This window comes from Nelumbo nucifera, chromosome 5 (assembly GCF_055504915.1).
Source record: "Nelumbo nucifera cultivar China Antique chromosome 5, China Antique-T2T, whole genome shotgun sequence".
NCBI classification, from domain to species: Eukaryota; Viridiplantae; Streptophyta; class Magnoliopsida; order Proteales; family Nelumbonaceae; genus Nelumbo; species Nelumbo nucifera.
In genome coordinates, this window is record NC_142653.1 from 11,375,418 (window position 1) to 11,397,981 (window position 22,564).

At 37.8% G+C, this 22,564-nt stretch overlaps 2 protein-coding genes and 1 long non-coding RNA gene across 17 annotated transcripts; 2 read left to right on the forward strand and 1 right to left on the reverse strand.

Moving 5' to 3' along the window:
* Nucleotides 1–21: 21 nt before the first annotated feature.
* MCCB (3-methylcrotonyl-CoA carboxylase) lies at nt 22–7,918 on the forward strand. Its single transcript, XM_010271310.3, has 10 exons — nt 22–1,026; nt 1,126–1,245; nt 1,581–2,015; nt 2,166–2,256; nt 4,871–5,112; nt 5,194–5,358; nt 6,576–6,650; nt 7,082–7,213; nt 7,368–7,424; nt 7,529–7,918. Exons 1-10 carry the CDS (start codon nt 838–840, stop codon nt 7,727–7,729), a joined length of 1,707 nt encoding a protein of 568 aa, XP_010269612.1. The 5' UTR covers nt 22–837; the 3' UTR covers nt 7,730–7,918.
* Nucleotides 7,919–10,765: 2,847 nt separating this feature from the next.
* On the reverse strand, nt 10,766–15,823 carry LOC104606182 (triacylglycerol lipase OBL1). The gene is made up of 5 exons (XM_010271270.3): nt 15,268–15,823; nt 12,794–12,987; nt 12,611–12,644; nt 11,610–12,214; nt 10,766–11,121 (listed from the first exon to the last, which is right to left on the reverse strand). The coding sequence occupies exons 1-5, from the start codon at nt 15,749–15,751 to the stop codon at nt 10,852–10,854; spliced, it is 1,587 nt and encodes a 528-aa protein (XP_010269572.2). The 5' UTR covers nt 15,752–15,823; the 3' UTR covers nt 10,766–10,851.
* Nucleotides 15,824–16,721: 898 nt separating this feature from the next.
* LOC148791233 (uncharacterized) lies at nt 16,722–21,044 on the forward strand. Of its 15 annotated transcripts, XR_016076518.1 has the most exons (4): nt 16,785–18,254; nt 18,414–18,873; nt 18,981–20,387; nt 20,561–21,044. It is a non-coding gene; the product is annotated as an uncharacterized LOC148791233 (long non-coding RNA). The 15 variants fall into 15 exon arrangements; XR_016076516.1 differs by having other exon boundaries at nt 16,782–18,873; nt 18,981–19,407; nt 19,744–21,044; XR_016076517.1 differs by having other exon boundaries at nt 16,782–17,128; nt 17,245–18,873; nt 18,981–21,044.
* Nucleotides 21,045–22,564: the final 1,520 nt, after the last annotated feature.

The window sequence follows — 22,564 nt, forward strand, 5'->3', positions numbered from 1 at the left end:
AGAGCACCAGATCTTTTTGTTCTTTTTTGGTAGAAATACAACATACAAGACCACCGCACTGCACTAGATCATTGTAAACTCGGCGTGCACAATGGGCTACGTAACTCAAATCCTGACTAAACACATAGCCGTTGTGTTTCTATACATCCCGTTTCTGGCTAGCATAGAAAATAATGGAACGCGCGCAGCGGCGCAGAAGGTTTACTCGGAACTCGGAAGTTCAGGTGAACCCTAACTAATCTGATGATCTGAGTCAGGTGTCCATGGGCTATCGTCGAGACCCCCATTAATCCGGAAGAACTCAAAAGTTGAAAAGTGTTCTACAGTAGGCCGTTCACGATACGCCACATAACCTCTTTACATGTAAGTCTTACACGTCAGGCCGACGTGATTTATCGTGATAGGCCCTGTATCCTCCGGTTCGACATTCATGTCTTATCTCAAATGAACGACCACCAATCCGTGGGACCCTTTTAAACGAGACATCATGGATCAGAAAACGAGATTGATGATAAAATCGAAAGATTCAGAATGATTCAACCTCCTTATCATTGTACTCCCAAGGGATTTTAACTCGAAAAAAAAACATAATAGTGTTTCTCTGACAAGTCCCACGTTCTTGAATCTTGACGATCAATGACGTCCTCTGTGCCCTAATATTTAATAGGGGGAGGAGATGTCACGTCTAGTCCTTATCTTCAGTATGGATTACAGAATGGATAGAGATTCCAGCAAAGCCAGCGAAACATAAAGAGAGAAGGGGAGGACGATACATGCACGCATTCTGGGAAAGATCGAAGGTAGGGACTTGAGGGTAGAGACAAAGGCAGAGAGGAAATGTTAAGGGTGTTGGCAAAGAGAGCCAGTTCATCAATTCGGTGGACAATCCCGAATTTGATTCTTCAGAGAAGAGAGTTCTGTTTGGGTGTCCTACCAGATGGTGTCGATCGCAACTCCGATGTCTATATTAACAACTCTAAGGCCATGGACCAACTTATCTCTGAGCTTCGATTCCACATGGACAAGGTACTCTCTCTCTCTCTCTCTCTCTCCCGCGCGCGCGCGCGCGCTTTTTCTTCAGTTAATAGAACAGCGATTGAAGGTTCTTTTGCCTTTTTCTCTTAGGTTCTCGGTGGTGGCGGTTCCGAAGCTGTGCGAAGGAATAGGAGTCGGAATAAGCTTCTTCCCAGAGAACGGATCGATCGCCTAATTGACCCTGGTTCTTCGTTCCTTGAGCTATCGCAGGTTGGAATTGTTTGATTCTCCCCAGTTGTATTATTCATTTCTTTGATTAAAATTTTGTTTCTTATTACTTTATTGAATTAGATTAGAATCCATCATATTTTGCTCGCATCTATTACCTTCACAGATGAACAGCATCTCATTTAGTTAATCAATGTCTTGGTTGGTTTTCTGCAAATACCCCCTCTCTCTACTCAATTGAATTGAATCTGGATTAATGGTTCTAATCAGGACCTTCATTTGATCCTTAACATATATAAGCATGTACATTAAGTGTACTCTTTTACCCATCTTGTGGCAGCAATTCTGCACCTCATTATATGTTTTCTGCATGGAAGCTTGCAGGCCATCAACTTTATGAAGAATACTTACCATCTGGAGGAATAATCATTGGTATAGGACCAGTGCATGGACGACTTTGTATGTTTGTGGCCAATGACCCTACTGCCAAGGGGGGGACGTATTACCCCATTACTGTTAAGAAACACCTTAGAGCACAAGAGATTGCTGCTCAATGCAACTTACCATGCATATACCTTGTTGACAGTGGTGGTGCTAACCTGCCAAGGCAGGCAGATGTTTTTCCTGACAGGGATAATTTTGGTAGGATATTTTATAATCAAGCACAAATGTCCGCAAAGGGCATTCCTCAGATTGCATTGGTCTTGGGTTCTTGCACAGCTGGGGGTGCGTATATACCTGCAATGGCTGATGAAAGTGTTATGGTCAAGGGGAATGGTACCATATTTCTTGCTGGACCTCCACTTGTGAAGGTTAGTTCCCGAGATTCTTTCTCCAATTGCTGCATGTCATAACTACTACTTTATGACTACTTTTATGTATGTGTGTGTGGAATTTCTATGAAAAGTATGCAAATGTACTTTTCAAAATATAGGTTTTATCTGAAGGAGCAATTTTGGTAGGCTGCTACAGGAGAAGAGGTCTCTGCAGAGGATTTGGGGGGTGCTACCATGCATTGTAAAATATCAGGAGTTTCGGATCATTTTGCTGAAGGTATTTTCTCTTTGTTTTATTCTCCATTTTTTACCTTGTAGTTTGGTGCTTCATAGTTTTTTTTTTAATTTATTATAAAAATCAACTTTATAATGGATACAAACATCCTTCCTAAGTGGAGGATCAGAGCAATCCCGACTGTAATGGGGAGAAGAGGAAAACCCAACTCCTAGACAAGGATTGGTGAAGGGTTCATTGCATGGCATATCTCCACCTTGGCCTGGTATTCAGTTCTTTGGTCCATATAAGCCTTATAAGCCACTTTGCATTAGTAGTTTCCCCAAAAGGTATTATCTGTTCACTTCTACAATTTAATATAAAATTAGAAAATAAAGAAGCGTTCATTAAGTTACTATTGATATGTAGGAAGTGCTTTGGGGCTGAAAACTATCCCATAAACAGTTTTTCAAGACAAATATGTGGTTTCCCACTAAATTACCGTGTGGAAGATTCGTGGGCCATTTATGGAAACTCACAAGTAGACCTGTTGAAAACATGCAAAGTGTATATGACCAACCCAATAATGGAAGTTTTGTAAGGGTTTTCCCTGATTTCATCCATGTCAAAATTTTCAGAACATGTCTTTGTCAAATATCTATCATTTGAAGCTCTTCTTTTTACATTTTTTTTTATTAAAAATAGTTCATTTCTCCCCTAGCAAGGCTGTTTTCTGATGAGCTGACCTACCTAGGGAACCATTTGTAATAAGATGTTCATTCTGAATGCCAAGGCTCTCTCCTCCCTAATGAAATATTTCATATTCCATAGGTCTTCTAGTGTCATTTTTTTAGATCAATAATGAGCTCTAGTGTCATTTTAACTATTTACCCAGTAACAAATGGGGAATCCCCTAATTCAGTTCTCTTAAAACCAAAGGAGAAAAGTAATTAAGTAATTAAAAATAAGCGGTATTGGGTTCAAATCTTGTTACTAACATTTTACTGTTAAAAAAAAAAAACCAAAGATGAAAATCAAATTCAGGTTCTTATGTAATGTACCATAAGGTGTGATTTAATAGAATCTTCATCTTCAATTAGGGTGCATACAACATCAGAGTCTTAACCTTAAATCCCATAAACAAGCTGCCACTCCTGAAGTTCTTTGGTTTCCCGAAATATCAACATGTCAAAATTGGGTCTATAGCTTCCTAATGGGTGGAGATCCACTCCTATTACCAAAAGTGTCTCCTGGATGACAAACTTGCTTTTACGTGTTGCCCCCTAATCACTGAGTCCACTCCACTATATGGGTCCCTGAATTATCTATTGTCATAATCCAATGAGCCACTCCAATGGTTACTAAGGTGGCATTCGGTAGTGTGGGCCACACCCCGATTTATTGTCCATAGTATTTTCTCGTGGATGGTCCACACTATAGTGTGGACAGTTTGAGGGAAGGTTTCAGCGTAACGCACCTGTGTGGCTTTGTTACATTGGTCGAATTACTCTTCATTTTATTTAATCATTTAGTAATTTTTAAATTTTTAATATTTTATCGATAAAATAATAATTTTTAATGTTAATTCTAGCACAAGTCCGATGGTTCTCATTCTCTACTCTTTTTTCATTATTTAAATATTAATTTCTTAAATATTTTTATCAATAAAATAATATTTAAAATATTAATTTTTAGTATTTAAAATAATATTTCTTAATTATTAAAAAAATGCAATTGTTGCCTACATATTAATTTATTGATGCCTTTTTTTTTCAATTTATTTACCTTATAAAATGCAAAAATTAGACATTTATGATCGATTGTGTAGATCTCCCATAAAATGTATGAGATACATGGAATAAAAAAGTGTGGTCCACACCACACCTACAGAACGCCACCATGGGTGTGGACTGGTCCGGTCCACACAATCTACTCACAGTTCAGAACAGCTGTGGACTGTGGTGTGGTGTGGATTGGTCCCTGCCACAGGGTGTGGTGTGGACTAGTCTACACCCACCAATTTCTCATCCACACTACAGAACACCCCCTAAATTGATGATATTTGGCTTGGATGACTCTTGCCTCTTGTGTGTTTGTGTGTGTGTAGGGAGGGAGAAACAGAGATTTCTGAGAACAAAATTGAAATGGAACAGAATAAAATTATAAAAGATGGTATTGAGAGAAAATCCTAGCAACAACCAGCTTACAACAACAAAGACAAGCCAAAGGCAATAAATAACCTAAAAATCCACTTTACAGCATCATGACAAATTGGGGGATGGGGGTTAGTAGGTGACTCCTATACTGTACATCTTGTCAAAATAATGGTACCAGGCCAATCAGTACCTGCCATGTCATTTAAGTCCCTTGTGAAGATGAAGGTTGCTAACAGAATCGCCAGTGCCCATGTGAGATGAAATTTATGTGGTTTATTATGATTGGCCCTGTATTAGAATTTCAATTATAGATGTACCCCCATATAGGGAGCAGTCATGTCAATAAATGGTGGGGCTTTGTGTTGCAGCTATTATATTTAAAATGCAGTTATTCTCAAGCATTCGAAATACATATGAAGAAACAGATGTCACATGATATAATTTCTATTTTTTTTGTTTTAGGGGGGGGGGGCACTGAACTTTCTTCATAATAATGTTTAACCATGTGACCTACTTTGTAGATGAGTTGCATGGACTGGCAATTGGGAGGAATATCATTAAGAACTTGCATATGGCTGGGAAACAAGGAATAATGAATGGATTGCAAAGTATTACCCCTGATTATAAAGATCCTTTATATGATGTAAAAGAGCTCCGTTCCATTGCACCAACAGACCAGAAGCAACACTTTGACATCCGATCAGTAATTGCTCGTATTGTTGATGGAAGTGAATTTGATGAATTCAAGAAGTTGTATGGCACTGTGAGAGCATTTGAAACTTTAATCTGCACATTTTTTGGTGTGATATTCTGAGGCAAAGGAATCCTCAAGACATTTGTACAGACTCTTGTAACAGGTTTTGCAAGGATCTTTGGACAACCTGTAGGAATTATTGGAAACAATGGAATACTATTTATTGAATCTGCACTGAAAGGGGCCCATTTCATTGAGTTATGTACTCAACGCAACATTCCTTTGATATTTCTCCAGAATATTACTGGATTTATGGTGCGTTCATTTAAACCTTTATCCTTTTCTTCTGATATATTTGATGTGTAGAAGAAATGGTTTTCTTTTTAATTTATTTTGAGTAAAATTAAATATGAACAATGACCAACATGATAAAATTTTAGGTTCAATGTCATTTTAGTTAAAGAGATTACATTAAAATTCAATAAAATGCCCCGGGGTAGTGCCCTTCCCTTTTTCTATTTATGCTTTAGGCTGGATCATATTTTATTGTCTTTTTCAGTTTGAAGGAATTCATTTATTCACCATGTAGATGCTTTATCTGATAAATTGATAGAAATTGCTCAGCAGTGTAGATAAGTACAATTACATGATATTGTCAAACTCGTACAAGTGTTCTATTATTTCTATTAGTCATTAATTCTTGTAAATAAATACTGAATTTCAGCACCCTGCTAAACTTAAAAAGAATTAAACAACTGCGATGGACTAAATGGTGTCTTATAAGTTATGGGTTTTGCATTTTTGGATGCACATTATTTTCCCACTCTTAGTAGTACAATATGGAAAACATTTTCTTTCTCCCTGACAGAAATCTCTGTATCTTTCTGTTATGAAGTCAAGGGGGTTGATATAATAAAACTTACAGTAAACATGAGACTGTAAAGTGTAAACCCAGCAGCAACTCTAGAGGGTTCTGTCTGAGGAACATATCCTTTTTGAAACTGTTGGAATGAGTAGGTTCGGTAATTCATTTCCCATTTAGATTGGTGTTTCACATAGGAGGTTAGGAAATACTTAGCACATCTACATTCTGAACTGAATAATGCAGCTTAACAGTAAAAGATGTGGCTAGTTTGGCTTAGCAGCTGCATTCTCCAGACATTTAAAGTTAGCTCGTATTTAGTTTCTTGGAGTATAGAATATATACTGTTGCGAGAAATTATAGCTGTATTCCTTCTTTTGGTCTTTATGAAAAAGAATCCTTACCCATTTATACCTTTTGATTTTAAATGAAATTTATCTTTACTATGAAATGGACTAGGATGCATAATCTAGTTTTGGCTAAAAGATTTTTCTCTTAGGAGTTGTCTTCTCTTCATCTATATGTCATTGTGGTGATCAAGTAATTTGTCAATTTGTTTTCCTCTTTTTTCAGTGGAACAATATTTTCTTAAAAATTGAAAGTTCATGTAACATGATAAGACTATGGGACTGTAATGGTGTTAACCACTCAAAGTTCATTCATGTTGTAGGTTGGCTCAAGATCTGAGGCAGGTGGCATTGCCAAAGCTGGGGCAAAGATGGTCATGGCAGTTTCTTGTGCAAAGGTTACACTAATTCCTTGTCTTATATTTCTTATACGTACTTGGACTTCCTTGCTTCAAGTGCAAGAGATGTTGGTATGCAACCTTAACAGTATCTGTTATATCAGACACGCACATACACAGTTATTCATGCATCTAGGAGAGCTTTTTAAGCATCTGAAGGTTTCAAGTGGCCAATCTCACTGGATATTTCCGTCATAAGTGACATGGAAATCCAACAATGTATTTAGATTATGTTATTGTTAGAAATGTTTGTCAAACAAGAGTTCCATTTCAGAAATGGTTCTACCCTATATTATGAATTATAAATATATTGCTCTATGCTTTGATGGATTTTCCATTGTTTCTGGTGGAAATATTCATTTTTAATTATGTAATTTGATGCATCTTAATATGCCTATTTATTAGAATTCAAACAAATAATACATTTTCAGGTTCCCAAAATAACAATCATTGTTGGTGGAAGCTTTGGTGCTGGGAACTATGGAATGTGTGGCCGTGCATATAGCCCTAATTTTCTGTTCCTTTGGCCAACGGCAAGAATATCTGTGATGGGTGGCCCTCAGGTAACTTGTTTACTCGAGTCATTATGTTCTTGTTCTAACTGCTAAGTCATTGAGCTTAAAACCTTGTCAAAGAATGTTGTAAAAGTGCTATTGCAATCATGTAGTGGAAATTAGTTTTTTTAATATAGATTTGCTTTTTTTGGTCAATTTGAAGGCTGCTGGTGTGCTGGCTCAAATAGAAAGGAGCACTAAGAAAAGGCAAGGAATTGAGGTAAACCTGTTATTTTTTTGTTACTGAGAAATGTCATAATTGGGGTGAAGAAATAATTTTTATTTATTTTATTTGTGTTCATGTGTCTGTGTATGTTGCTGCAGTGGACTAAGCAAGAAGAAGAGAACTTCAAGAGCAAGGTTGTTGAAGCATATGAAAGAGAAGGAAGTCCTTACTACTCTACTGCAAGACTATGGGATGACGGAATCATTGATCCCGCAGATACAAGAAGTGTTTTAGGTCTTTGCCTCTCTGCATCGAAAAATGTCCCAGAAGATACCAAATATGGTGTGTTTAGAATGTAAGTCCCTCTACTTTTGGAAGCTTGTTATTGCTCTGAACGCTAAAAATGGCAATGAATGAACTCTAGAACTGGAAGAGACGTAAATGCAGATGGCTTTGCAAGTTTCCAAAGAAACATCTGCACATGCAGATCGCTGTAAATGTAAATGCAGTTCCATTAAATGATAACATTGATGAGCGTATCTTTAAAATATATAGTGCCTAGATCTGGATTTTCTTTTAACATTTCCATTTGGATTCAAAGTCCCATTTAAATTCCAATTTTTAGGTAGACATTTAAGTTCCATTTAAAGCTACCATATTTAATGCATGCTAACAGTCCCATTCTAATTTCAAATGTAAAAAACAAAAATGTGTATGTATAAACATGTATTTTTTATCAATAAAAAATTATAATTGTTTTTAGATGTAATATATGTTTAATTTATATTTTTAATTTAGTTTTTAATTTGTATTTGTAAAACAATGTTAAAATGTGTAATTTGAGGCCATAAAGAGTTTTTTTTTTTTTGGAAAAATAGCTGGGAAAGGCACCTTGACTATGCAACTTGTGACCTTGAAAAGTTACCTAAAGTTAAAAAAACATCACTCCAATTGGACACCTGAGTGCAAAGTCATGGCCTTGGAAGTTTGCACATACATTGATGTACAAAGGAATGGCAATGGAGCAGGTTTGGGGTAAAATTGGCCGATATGTATCGTTTCGGGAGCTCCTCAATATGCCCCTATAAGGGGTGTATCGAGGTTTTGACCGGTTCAGGGGGTGGAGGAGTCTTAAACCAGTCCCCCTGAACTAGTTTTGAAAAAAATAAAAAAAAGTACTGATATGGCCTGATATGCCGGCATATTGATATTTTGAACCTTGGTTTGGGAAAGTTTTATAAATTTTAGACCTTGCCCACCTCTCTATACATCCCAACCCATATCCTCTCCAAAACCCATTGCGAGCGGGTTGAATTTTCAAAATCCAAACCCTTTATGCACATGAAAATTGCAAAACCCTACCCTGGTTTACCCTCCCTGCATTTGAGGGTGGGGATGGGGTGGATTGGGGCCAGAACCTGCATCTAATTTCTTATTATTTTTGGTTATATATAAGCAATAAACAGGTAAAATAACATGAACAAGTACCAGAATTTCTACTTATTTGATTAAAACATGTAGAAAGAGAATACATAAAAATCTTTTACTCAAAATTCAGAATATTATTAAATTCAACACTGTTTTTTTTGAATGGTTTTTTGACTATATCAACTGTTTTTTACCAAAGACCGGATTTTGGAAGAACCAGCCCTAGGGTCATGATTGGGTGATGATTTGAATGATTTATCCAGTCAGGTCAATGGAGGATTGAAAACACTGATATGTAATTTTCTGAACCTATCCAATCTTATAAGGTTCAAAATATTGATACGCCCGATATGCTGGTATGGGTGTATTAGACGAATCGATACTATTTATTTATTTATTTTTATTTTTTTTCTGAAACCAATTCAGGGGGGCTGGTTTAGGTCTCCCTCATCCCCTGAACTGGTCAGACCCCCGATACACCCACTATAGGGTCGTATCGGTGGGATCCTGGAATGATACGTATCAATACTTTGAATCTTAAGTTCAACCTGACACCCATAGAGGTATCATGAATGGATGGGTGGCCAACTAAACCAAAACTCGACTCTGGTTAAAGAGTGAAAATATTACATGTAGGAATACTATCTGACCCCCTACATCTGAATTAACTTGACCCTAACATGGGTTTATTATTAGACGCAACCCATTGGCATCCCTAATCCCAACTATAAATCTTTTACACAAACCGCATAAAATACCAGGTTACTGAGTCACAGTTTGAATGATTCAGCGATGTGGTTTAATCATTTAGGGTCTATTTGGTTGGCAATTGGAATCAAAATTAGGTGATCATTCTTAATGAAAGAGAGGAAATATCCATTCCCTCAAATGGTGAAATGGGAATGAGATTCCACCTACCATTTCACTAAAAATAGGAATTAGATTCTACCAAAAAGTGGGAATGATATTCTAATTCCACTCAGCCAAATAGTTAAATCATTATGATTCCGATTGTATCCATATCCCGCAAACCAAATAGACCCTTAATTCATTTAAATAAAAGTATAAACATATCAAAAATAAAAAATGAAATGATTCAATACCATCTTTAAAACTATTTTACGAAGAAGCTCAAAATAATAAATAATAAAGGGTGTAACGCATGTTAGGCATATAAATTAACTTCTTCGAAAACCATTTAGGCTTGTGAATTCTTGGTTTTGATGGTGTGGGCATCAGGTCCAAAACGAGTCTAACAACATCAGTTTTGATCATGGTTTTCAAAACCGGACCAGACCGGACAGTTGGATCGGAAACCCGGAACTGGTCAGGTGATTGATTTTGTTTTTTTTCAAAATTAAATTTTTCTTAAAAACCGTTGATTTTGATTAGTAAACCGTTGATCCGGGCGGTTAACCGTTCGAACGATTTTAACCATTTTTTATTTTTTTTATTTTTATCAGAATAGGCTGACTGTTCGACCCGTGAACCGGACCCCTGACCGATTCATTCTCCGAATCAATTTTAAAAACCTTGGTTTTGATCATCCAAGGAGATAACCACTCACTGATAAGCACATCTACAAAGTCTAATTAAATACAGGGGGCATATTATACTTCCCGTGGATTTCCTAGTTCAAATTTATTTCATGTTTATCAAATACAAAGAAAATGTCATCAAATAATTTTCCATGAAAATCAATTTTTGAAATTCATTTTTCTGCCAGACCAGAGTGCCAAACATGGCAAGTAAAACTGTAAAATCATTAAAATGGTATAATACTAGAATTTACTGCAATTTTCACTTTGAGGACACTTTGTTACACTAGTAAATATGTACGTGTATTTGCATGTGAGTTTCTCTAAGACAAAACTATTTATAATTTATGGACAATTTTTGAACAGTTTTTTGAGTGAGAGTAAAGGATATATATGCCCTATTTATGCCCGTTCTATGATACTTAGACAAAAGATAAAAGATGTCCATTGAAAAATCCAGAAAAAAGGAACATTCTGCTCTTTTATAGGTAGTATAGATGGATGGTTTTCTAGTTTTACTCAGCTTTGAGATCACAGAGGTAATCATATAAACTGGAAGATCCCAATCTGGTGGCATTGACATAATCTTGAGTGAAATGAGCCGGTAATCCTGGGACTACCAATCCTATTACCCTAAACAATCTCAAAAACCAGCCTTCCTTATAATCAGGCCCATTTGTGAATTGAATGATGAAACTTCTGATCAGCTCCCAAAATGCATTTATGATTTTTGGTATCGCCATCAACACCGAAAAGTAATTTTTATTTGGTTGTTCCCGCAAAATCTGCTCAAAAGGATCAAATCAAGAGGAATTAGTGAAAAAGTAATATGCTTTTCTTTCCTCTAGAAAAGGAATATAACTAATGCAATACATAAAACAGTAAATAACTAAATACATCTTCATCCCTTATTCAGGAATGGATCCCACTAAGGCCTTGTTCGTTTTTTTGGCACCTAGGTAACCTGTTTCCTAATGCAAGTGTTCTTTTGCACTATCACTTACTCAAATCTGGAGCAGAGTATGTTTTTTGATGGATGAATGAGCAACTTACCTACCCTCCCTCTAAGGGCAACCAGTACAACAATACTTTCTAGAGAATTCATTTTCTGTGGGATCCATAATAGAGGCATGAGATCGCGAATAAATTGGTCAATTATTCGATTAACCAATTTACTACGTACCTTAAGAAATACCGAATTACCGATAAAATAACCAGCAGATTCCAAGCAATGGGATTATTATACTATGATGTGAAAGAGGAAGAGACTTGCCTGGCCTTGGTAGAAGCTATTAAAGTAGATACAGGTTCCAAAGTGTTTGAACATGAGAGTAGAATCATCATAGGGCAACCTAGGCACCATGTCATTGCTGTAGACAAACCTTAGATACCTGACACCATGAGAGCGCAGCTGTGTTTCCATGAACTCTCCAAGCTGCTTATCCCCAACCCTAGGCTGCCCAAACGTGTACACTCCTTCCAACCTCTTCAACATCCAGTCTTCCTGGTGCAATGCCAGTACTAGCGGGAACAGAATGGCTAAAGCACCACCCAAGCTGTGACCTGTCACAATGAACTTTGCTCCATGGTTGTTCTTCAGTAGCTTCCGCAACTTTTCTCTAATGGCATAATAAGCAAAGGGATGTTGTTGGTCATCCCCTTGCTCAATCTCTCTGGGCCAACCCGATTGCTGTAGACCCAGAGCTTTCATGAAGCCACTATGGACCCTTCCCACGTTAGGGAGTTCATACCAGGACATGTCAACATCCGTTCGCCATGCCTCTGCGTCAAAAGGTCTCGTGCCTCTAAACGATACCACCATCAACTTGGGGTCAGCCTCCAATATCAAGGCCTGTGTTGAAGGCACATTCTGATAATCTGCCACCACCATCCTTCGTATTATTAATTTCCTTTTTCTTTACACAAATTATTCATATATTAATTTGGAGTTTGGACCATGTAGGCCCTAGTAGGTAGGAATGCAACTTGGGCTGGATTAGCTCGAACCCAGTCTGAAAAAAGTTTGGGTTGAGTTTAACCGTTTAAGTTTAAGTTAGTGTTGAAAAATATAAATATGATATAATTTTATATTTTTATGTATAAATATTATATAAACATATACCAAAATAAAATATTATATTTTTTATAAATACAGAGATGGTAATGATAAGCTCAACTGATGAATGTGATATAGATACCGACTAAGACAGTGATACAATGATCCCGTGGCCTAAACTGGAGAAAACAATCACAGAAAAGCATAGAATTTCTTACAGTTCCAGAAATTGTTGAAACCCAGAAGCTCCATCTGTACACAACCACATGAAAAAAATAAAGAAAAAAAATGTTAAAATTAGAAAATGTTATACATATATATATATATATAGATGCTGAAATTGAGGAAAAGGCCCCCACCATGTGCAACAGTTAAATAAAAATAAATAAACAAGTAAATACCTTCCAATGATCTCTGATTATGGATGCAATGAAGGCTTCATTTTCGTAGATCAGTTTAGCAGCCATTATGGATAGTGTTGCATGGTATTTTTTATTTTCAGGTGTGATGCTTTTATCCAATTCCACTCGCCAGTCTATACACGCCACGCTTGATTTAAAAGTTGCTGATGTTTCATCAGGTATCACTACATTTCCTGTATATCGACATCAGAGCAGAGCATCCTAGTTTATTAGTTTAAAATTCAAACAAAACTATTGTAATTCATGAACAGTTTTTGAATAGTTATAAGTGGACAATTTTTGAACTGTTCTAAGTGATCAATTTCTTAACTGTTATAAGTGGACAGTTTTTGGAGTGAGAGTAAAAGACATATATGTCATTTTTTATGTCCGTTGTATGTTTCTTAGATAATGGGTAAAAATATCTAATGAATTAAAGGATTTTATTTATATATACATAATATATATAAACAAAATTGTCACAATATCAACATTTCTTATTCATCATATATTTAAGTCATGTTTGGATAAGCTATGAGATTTATGCTTTTAAAACCCAAAAGAATGGAGATCTGATTTTGGGTTTTAGATTGAAATGTTTGTAAAGCAATTCTTATCAAATACTCAGAATACTTTTTGGTTTTATATATAATTTGAAGCTCAAAAACAGAAACTTATCCATACAGAACTGTAAGATTTTATTATTAGAAATCAGCAATAATTTTTCGGATAAAAAAACAAATAGCTGTCAGAGATGGCTTCCCCAGAATGAAAGCCATCATCTTAATTGTTTTATGCCGGGCAGAAAAGATAAATAAATAAATAAATGTGATATATAAACAAATTTATCAACGCATAATGCAGAAGGGCAGAACTCAGAAGGAACCTAAACGGCCAAACCTGAAACTTGCTGCACAAGCATATATATGCCTTAAAGCACTTTGCAAAAATATTCTAAAAACTAAAAGACAACGAATCAGCCCCACCATAGGCCATCAAATTATATATAACTCTAAAATAATAAATAAAAACAAAAAATCTCAAATCATCCTATAGGTGTAAATCGTGTAATTTTTTTTTTTTTTAAATATTTGGTGATACGCCAGAATTTCCCACAACGCCACACTAATAATCCCCCGGCCCTCTCCAAAATTAATGGCTGGCAGGTAACAGGAATCCAATTCGTGTCTCTGCTGAAACAATTCAACTAATGTATTAACTGAACTGAAACCACTCGATTGGTTATTAGTGTAAAATTCGAACTTATACTGAAACACCGGATCATACAACTGAACAGTATGATCATACATACTGAAACGCCGGATCAATTCAGTCAGAAGACTCTTAACAATTAAGGTTAGGGTATTTATCCGAAGGGTGTCATTTCCGCAAGTCACATCTGTGCCGCACATATACATCTCAATGTGTGCCTTGAGAACAAACATCTTAAAAAGTTTTCAATAGAAAATATTCTCAATACATGGTTGGTTGGTTGGGATATGTTATGGAGCGTTTGTGAGAGAATTCCATTTTCGCTCCTTCCAGGAAGGGCGCAATCAAATTATTGGTTCAAGTCCGATCCGATCGTCCTTGACCTTGAGGCAGTAGGAAGGTTGTTTGCTTTGAGTGAGCCTTTCACGGAAAGAATGGTTAATTGGTTATGGTGCACAATCTGTGGGATTGTGGGACATGCTAGCTATGATATAAAATTTCTTCTTTCTACTAGTTTTACGGAGAAAAATATGATAAAATAAAAACTTTTATTCAATTAATTATGGAAGAAATATATATTTTTTATAATCCTAGTGGGATGTGGAATGGATGATTCGCACATGGGACTTTGGGAGAGAGAGGAAGTGGGGGCAAGCAGCAAGCTGAAGCAATAAGAGTTTTTTTTTTTTTTTTGGGTCACGCTTAAGTTGGGATCATGCCATATGTCTGGATCCTACAGGTTCAACTGCTTCAAACGATTGGCCCACTCTTTGATTTTCAAAACATTTTAATCATTTATTATTACTTCATCCTTTAGTGAATAAAATGATTGCCTATATTAATAATGATCCTCACCTCTTACCCACAATGATTCTATCTCCACCTACTCATGCACATGAGATCGCAGTCATACATGAGGAACATCTCAATTCTCATGCTCTTACATAATAATAATTATTATTTCCTGGGTAGGTGTGGGTATTGATCAATGGTGGGAAATAATGAATTGAGGCTTGGTGAAATCAAGAGATTCATGACTGCTAGCTACCAACACTACTGTCCCTGTGGTATATGCATGGTTCCACCAAGTTTCTCTGTGCTTCTGTGCTATATATCCTGCGGGTAGACAGTGATGCCGGTAGTCCGGTACCCACTACCCAGCATGACGGTGATCCCGTAGGGTTAGCACACCTCCTCATCCAGTTACTATATATTAATTAGTTAAATGAAGAAGGGGAAATTAAGTTAAAACAGAGACTGACCTCTCAATAGATTTAGCAAGAGCACGGCCAAATCGCGGTTGCTTGACAAAAGGTTAAGCCATTTCTCAAACAGCGAGCCAACCCAAGACAGGGGCTTAGCTATTGAGAGCAGAATTTTTTGTAAAAGGACAGAGATGAAAATGAGCCACCGACGTCGGAACTCTGTTATCCTCGTTTCTTCCGAGTAGTCCACAAATCTTCTATTCTCTATGTTAGAGGACCATAAAAGGTAGATGAGATCGACCAGCCCTGCTTCTTCCGGTTTCAAAACCAGACGATTACTACAAAAATCCTCCTCATTGCACGCCATTCTTTCTCTCAGAGGGAGGGGGAGCCGGGCAGGCAACAAAGATGAAAGAACGCGACTCCCGGGTCTGACTGACTCTGGTGCCTTGTCCCAAGTCCCAACCCAAAAAACAAAAACAAACGATTCCCTCAAAACAATACTTATGCGTGTTCTTTTGCTTACTACATAAATGCTCATCGATGGGTTTATTTTTTATTCATAGATAACGTCCAAGGCTTTCTTCTGTGGGGAAAGGAGCTGACGAAGAACCTTTGGACGTTGTTAAAGTCTTTTTTTTTTTTGGGGGGGGGGGATAGATGTTGAAAAGTCAAATCTGATTTAATTTAACGCTTAAACTTTAAATGATGGCTAAAATGATAGTGATTTACGTCTCTGATTGGTTCTTCTTAAACGTTTATATCAATTGAAACCCTCTTCACGCTTTCGCCTTAAAAAAAGAAACCCTTGGAGAGGTTTCTTTCTCAGTTTCTAACACACGCGAATAAAAACTATGAAAGGGAGATCGGATTTCACCATTAGTTCAGATGTGGCACATCACTGCCATTTTTTTTCTTTTTTTAATTATTATTGGCATAGGTGAAACATCAATCAAGGAGTCTTCGTTGCTTCATCATATTGAACGGTTAGGATTCAGATATTCGAATGGACCCTTCTGGTGACTAATTCTTGAATTCGAATCAATCTTATGATTCCTATCTACTGGGTTTTGATTAGATTTGACCCGGGTAGTCATGTTAATTGTTAAAATATACATTTTTAATGACTATAATTTATAATATTGTATCTTATATTCAGAATGAGCTTTTACTTAATTCTCAATTTCGAAAGTGTGGATGGTTTCTTACCAATACGAATAAATTAATGTCAACGGGTCAGGTACGATAAGGGGTTTCGCCAAACTAGTAGTGACATGGGCCAGGCCGAGTCACGGTTTGGGCCTAACCCACTAATTAAGTTTTATAAATTATATATAATACTTTATAAAAAAATTCCTGATAGATATCTTATACTTTAGGCCGAGTGTCAATTTAGTATTCGAATTTTAAATCGTGACAATCAACTACCCGAATTTTCAGTTTGCGACAATTTAATACCTACTGTTAAATTACCGTCAATTAGAAGATAAAATATCCTAAATACCCCCAGCTATTTTGAATAATGTATGAATTATCAAATAAAATTACTAAAATATCCTCATCATCTATTTCGACCAATGCAAGTGAGAACCACTCTTCACGCTTGCAGTGACTGAGATTCCGAAAATCAGCTCCCTCACGCCGGTGGTGTAAGCGAATGCGCCGCCGGAAAAGTTGATTTCGGCGATCGAACATGACGCTGGAAAAGTTGAAGTCGATCCAGTACCATTGCCGGAGAAGACGACTTGTTTCCGGCGCTAGAGTTTTCTATCATTTTCTATGCGTTTTTTAACATCGACTTCTCCTTGATTTCTCTACAAGTGGGTTACTAAGATTTTAATGTAAGATCTTTTAGGGCTTTGATTTTTTTAGTGTTTTTCATTGCTTTAGCTATGGACACGAGCCGATCGCTTGTCAGGTCATTGATCTTTTGATAACCTTTGCGATTCTGATAATCCCTCTGTTTCTGGCGATTTCATTGCTCGGATTACTGAACGTCTTTCTACTTCTGCTTTGTCTTGGAGCCGTTGACAGGTCTACCTGGTAAATTGGCAGGCACATAGATCTGCATTTTCAATCTCCGTCCAGCCATTCTTTCCGGCCACGTTTGTGTTTGAATCCCAAGACCCGACGAATAACCACCCTGAACCAGAAACCTACCTGGATTTCTCATTCACCATCCAAGCATTCTGGGAAACCAAAGGTAACAAACGCTGAAACTGAGCCACGAGCCGATCGCTCGTCAGGTCATTGATCTTTTGATAACCTCTGCGATTCTGATAATCCCTCTGTTTCTGGCAATTTCATTGCTCGGATTACTGAGCCACCCTGAACCAGAAACCTACCTGGATTTCTCATTCACCATCCAAGCATTCTGGGAAACCAAAGGTAACAAACGCTGAAACTGAGCCACGAGCCGATCGCTCGTCAGGTCATTGATCTTTTGATAACCTCTGCGATTCTGATAATCCCTCTGTTTCTGGCAATTTCATTGCTCGGATTACTGAACGTCTTTCTACTTCTGCTTTGTCTTGGAGCCGTTGACAGGTCTACCTGGTAAATTGGCAGGCACATAGATCTGCATTTTCAATCTCCGTCCAGCCATTCTTTCCGGCCACGTTTGTGTTTGAATCCCAAGACCCGACGAATAACCACCCTGAACCAGAAACCTACCTGGATTTCTCATTCACCATCCAAGCATTCTGGGAAACCAAAGGTAACAAATGCTGAAACTGAGCCACGAGCCGATCGCTCGTCAGGTCATTGATCTTTTGATAACCTCTGTGATTCTGATAATCCCTCTGTTTCTGGCGATTTCATTGCTCGGATTACTGAACGTCTTTCTACTTCTGCTTTGTCTTGGAGCCGTTGACAGGTCTACCTGGTAAATTGGCAGGCACATAGATCTGCATTTTCAATCTCCGTCCAGCCATTCTTTCCGGCCACGTTTGTGTTTGAATCCCAAGACCCGACGAATAACCACCCTGAACCAGAAACCTACCTGGATTTCTCATTCACCATCCAAGCATTCTGGGAAACCAAAGGTAACAAACGCTGAAACTGAGCCACGAGCCGATCGCTCGTCAGGTCATTGATCTTTTGATAACCTCTGCGATTCTGATAATCCCTCTGTTTCTGGCGATTTCATTGCTCGGATTACTGAACGTCTTTCTACTTCTGCTTTGTCTTGGAGCCGTTGACAGGTCTACCTAGTAAATTGGCAGGCACATAGATCTGCATTTTCAATCTCCCTCCAGCCATTCTTTCCGGCCACGTTTGTGTTTGAATCCCAAGACTCGACGAATAACCACCCTGAACCAGAAACCTACCTGGATTTCTCATTCACCATCCAAGCATTCTGGGAAACCAAAGGTAACAAACGCTGAAACTGAGCCAAAAGTCAAGTGGGCTGTTAGACTAAGCTCAACAGAACCAAGCCTCCCACCAAATTCAACGATTGAAGGGAATCCACTACTGGATTTCGTTAAGGAGGATTTCCTGCGTATCTTTGATGATGAAGAGCTTGCTCGAATGATGTAGGACGAGTGCATTAGATACCAAGATCCGGTCTCCAAGCATGACACCCTAGGTGGTTTTCTTTTCAACCTGACACTTTTGAAGACACTTCTCCGATCGGAGTTTCAGTTGCACAACGTCAAACAAGTACTCCCCTCTCCTGTTACTGATTTGATTTTTGTACAAGACGACGTCAAATTTTAGTGTTTTTTAAGTTTACTAACTTGACATTGAACTGTTGAGTCGTTATGCAGGGTGTTAAGGATAACAACTACAACTCACAAGGCTCTTCAGTCACGATAAATCTTGACTCATCGAGATAAACTCTTTATCTCACTCCTCAAGATAAAATTCAGTAAACTCTATTTGTAACTGTAACTTATCATCATCTTTGTTCTATCTGTAACTGTAACTTATCATCATCTCTGTTCTATCTGTAACCGCACAAACCAATCAAAGGCTGCCAAGTGTATATAGCTTACTGCTCTATAAATACCAGTAGCTCAATGCTCATCATCATTGAGCTAGAGCCTTTTCTCAGACTCCCCTTGTGTTATATCTTGGTATCAGAGCAGTATCGGACTCACGTCCACCATGTCTTCAACATCTGCGAACACTCCCACCCTCAACACCAATGGCCGGTCCATCTCCACCATTGTCAATCTGAACTTACCTCCTACAGTAAGTCATCTCTTCCCAGTTAAATTTGATTGTACAAATTACATTGTGTGGCGTTCTCAATTGATCCCAATACTAAAAGGCTTTAAAGCCATGGGATATGTTGATGGTTCTGTGCAACGCCCCCCACTCTTCTCCTCTAATGACGACCAAAGAGTTGGCAATGTTAACCCTGACTTCTTACTTTGGGAGCAGCAAGATCAGTTACTCCTCAGATGGATACATTCTTCACTTATCGAGAGTGTACTTGCCCAGTTTATTGGGCACTCATCTTCAAAAGGAATCTGGATTGCCCTATGTTCTTTATTTGCCTCTAAATCTCATGCTCGCATTATGCAGCTCCATTTTGAGTTGTCTCATCTGAAAAAGACCAACCAATCTGTTGACAATTACCTTTAGAAAGCAAAGACTCATTGTAGATAGTCTTGCCTCAATCGGTGAACCCATTTCAGAAATTCAACTGGTTCAAGCATTTCTTGGAGGGCTTGGTCCAGACTTTGAAGCCCTTGTCACCACATTACTGGTTCGTTCTGAGCCATTTACGTTTGAAGAGGTTCAAGCACTGCTCCTGAACCATGAAATACATCTTGCGCACTCCAGGGCCCTGTTTGACTCTTACCAGCCTCAAGCCCACTATGCCTCTAACCAAGGTACTCTTCTTCATCACATAAGAAAGATACTTCCATGCCCAAACAACAGGGGTGATAACAAGGCCCGTAAGCCCAATCCCTATTATGGTGTCAAGTGTCAGATCTGCCACAAGATGAATCATATGGCCTACAAGTGCAGAGCATGGTTTGACAAGAATTTCAAACCTGACATCTCAACTCCATCCGCCTATGCTGCATCCATGGGACCTCATATTGATAGTAGTTGGTTTCCTGACTCTGGCGCAAGTCATCATATGACCCCTGATTTGTCTGCTCTATCCCTTCACTCTGATTATTTGGGTTCCGATCAAATCAAGATAGGCAACGGTGCAGGTTTGCCCATTAAACATGTTGGCATTTCTTCTATTTCTACATCCTCTGATTCTCTTATCTTGAAAGATGTGCTTCATGTTCCCCACATTGTGAAAAATCTGCTCTCTGTACGTAAATTTACTGAGGATAATAACTGTTTCTTTGAATTTCATCCTCATGGTTTTCTTGTGAAGGATCGTGTGACAAAGAAGGTACTTCTTCAGGGCCCGAGTAAGGATGGACTGTATGTGTTAGATGGTAGTCTTGTGGGTGAGCAATCCAAACAACCTCATGTGGCTTTCATTGGAGAGCATACGTCCATTGACAAATGGCACCAGCGATTGGGACATCCTTCTCTAAGACTTGTTCGACATGTGGTTAATCATCACAAGCTGCTACTTTAATCTAATAAACGGCTATCTTTCTGCCATATGTGTCCTCTTGGCAAGGGACACAAACTACCTTTCCGTCTAATTCATCTCAGTATAATTCTCCTTTAGATTTACTCTTTACAGACCTTTGGGCACCAGCCCCAATAGTTTCTCCTCATGGCTTTAAATACTTTATTATCTTTGTGGATGCTTATAGTCGCTTTTGTTGGATTTATCCTCTAGTTAATAAATCTGATGTACTGGATATATTTCTGAAATTCAAAGCTTATGTAGAAAATTATTTTAACTGCTCTATTAAATTCCTCCAATCTGATAGTGGTGGTGAATTTATGAAGTTGAAGCCTTATCTCACCAGGTTTGGCATTGTTCATCGTTGGACTTGCCCTCGTACATCTGAACAAAATGGTTCAGCTGAATGGCGACATCGCCAAATTGTCAAAACCGGGCCGACATTATTAGCTCAATCGTCCTTGCCTCAAATGTTTTGGTGGGAGGCCTTTCACACGGCTGTGTACCTTGCCAACCGTCTTCCCACACCAGTACTGCAGATGAAGTTGCCATTTGAGATGTTGTATGGCTCTTCTCCGAATTATGGTCTTCTAAAAGTCTTTGGGTGCTCCTGCTTCCCATACACCAAGTCGTACAATTCTAACAAACTGCAATACAGATCTCAACTTTGCATATTTATTGCATATATATAAAATTGGAACTGACCGTTCAAACTGGATGGTCAAACTGTTGACCCAAAAACCGGTGGTGAAAGCGGTTCCAATTCTAGGTTGATTTTTAAAACATTGATCAAAATTAACATTCAAATTAATGATTATAAGGGTTTTTATTATTCAGTCCAACCAAAAACTTTAGTACAATTGTATAATTGGAATAATAACAGGTGGGGAATAAACAAAATTCAAGCGGGGAATAGTGAATCATAGGTGGAGGTGTTAATAAAAATCCCTCAGGTTGACTTAACTCTAAATTTTCCATACTTTTTAATAGGTTAAAGTGATCAAGTGGGACATGTCTGAATAGAATGCAAGAAACTGAATGCATATTATCAGCTCTTCATCATAAGTGAAATGGAATTATAATTATTGGTGACCTCATCAGCTCCATGGACTTTCAATCAATGGTTGCTCAGTACTATTGCTAAGATTTGTCGTGTCCTTGTGTTTAGAGAAATTTGCTCTATCCCGTTTGAGAGATATTTAAACGGGTCATAGGACCAATATAGCACATGGATGGATCGACCTGTTTTCATCGTCTTTTTCACCAGAACATCAAAATAGTCATGCATGATCATCCGTTTCAACCTCTTCTCTATTTATTCTCCCTTTACTTTGGCCTTCTAATCCTTTTGAACCTCTTACATTTTTCCCGTCTTTCTCTTATTCCTTTTGTTTATTATGATACTTGTCCATGTACTCACTCATTCAACATCCTTGTATTCCAAGTGATAATTGCTATTAACATATAGATTAAGAACCTTTACAAAAGTTTTCTTACTCTCAGTTAGAATATGATGATACACTCATGTCCTCACATCTCACTATTTTGGTACTTCATTACAAAAATAGAAAAAAATTGGACCTAGCTAATTGGTTGCATTCATAGGTTTGATTTTACGTTTTGTTGTAATTCATTACAAGCCTTGACCCAGGTATGGTCGAGACTTTTGGATGAGAACCTAAATGCTTGGAAGAGAACCTGTTGAAGTAAAAACAAAATGAGATGAAGAATGAATATGGTGAGAAGATTTCAGTTGCAGGAAAGAAACATTTTTCTTTCCTTCTTCTATTCTCTTCC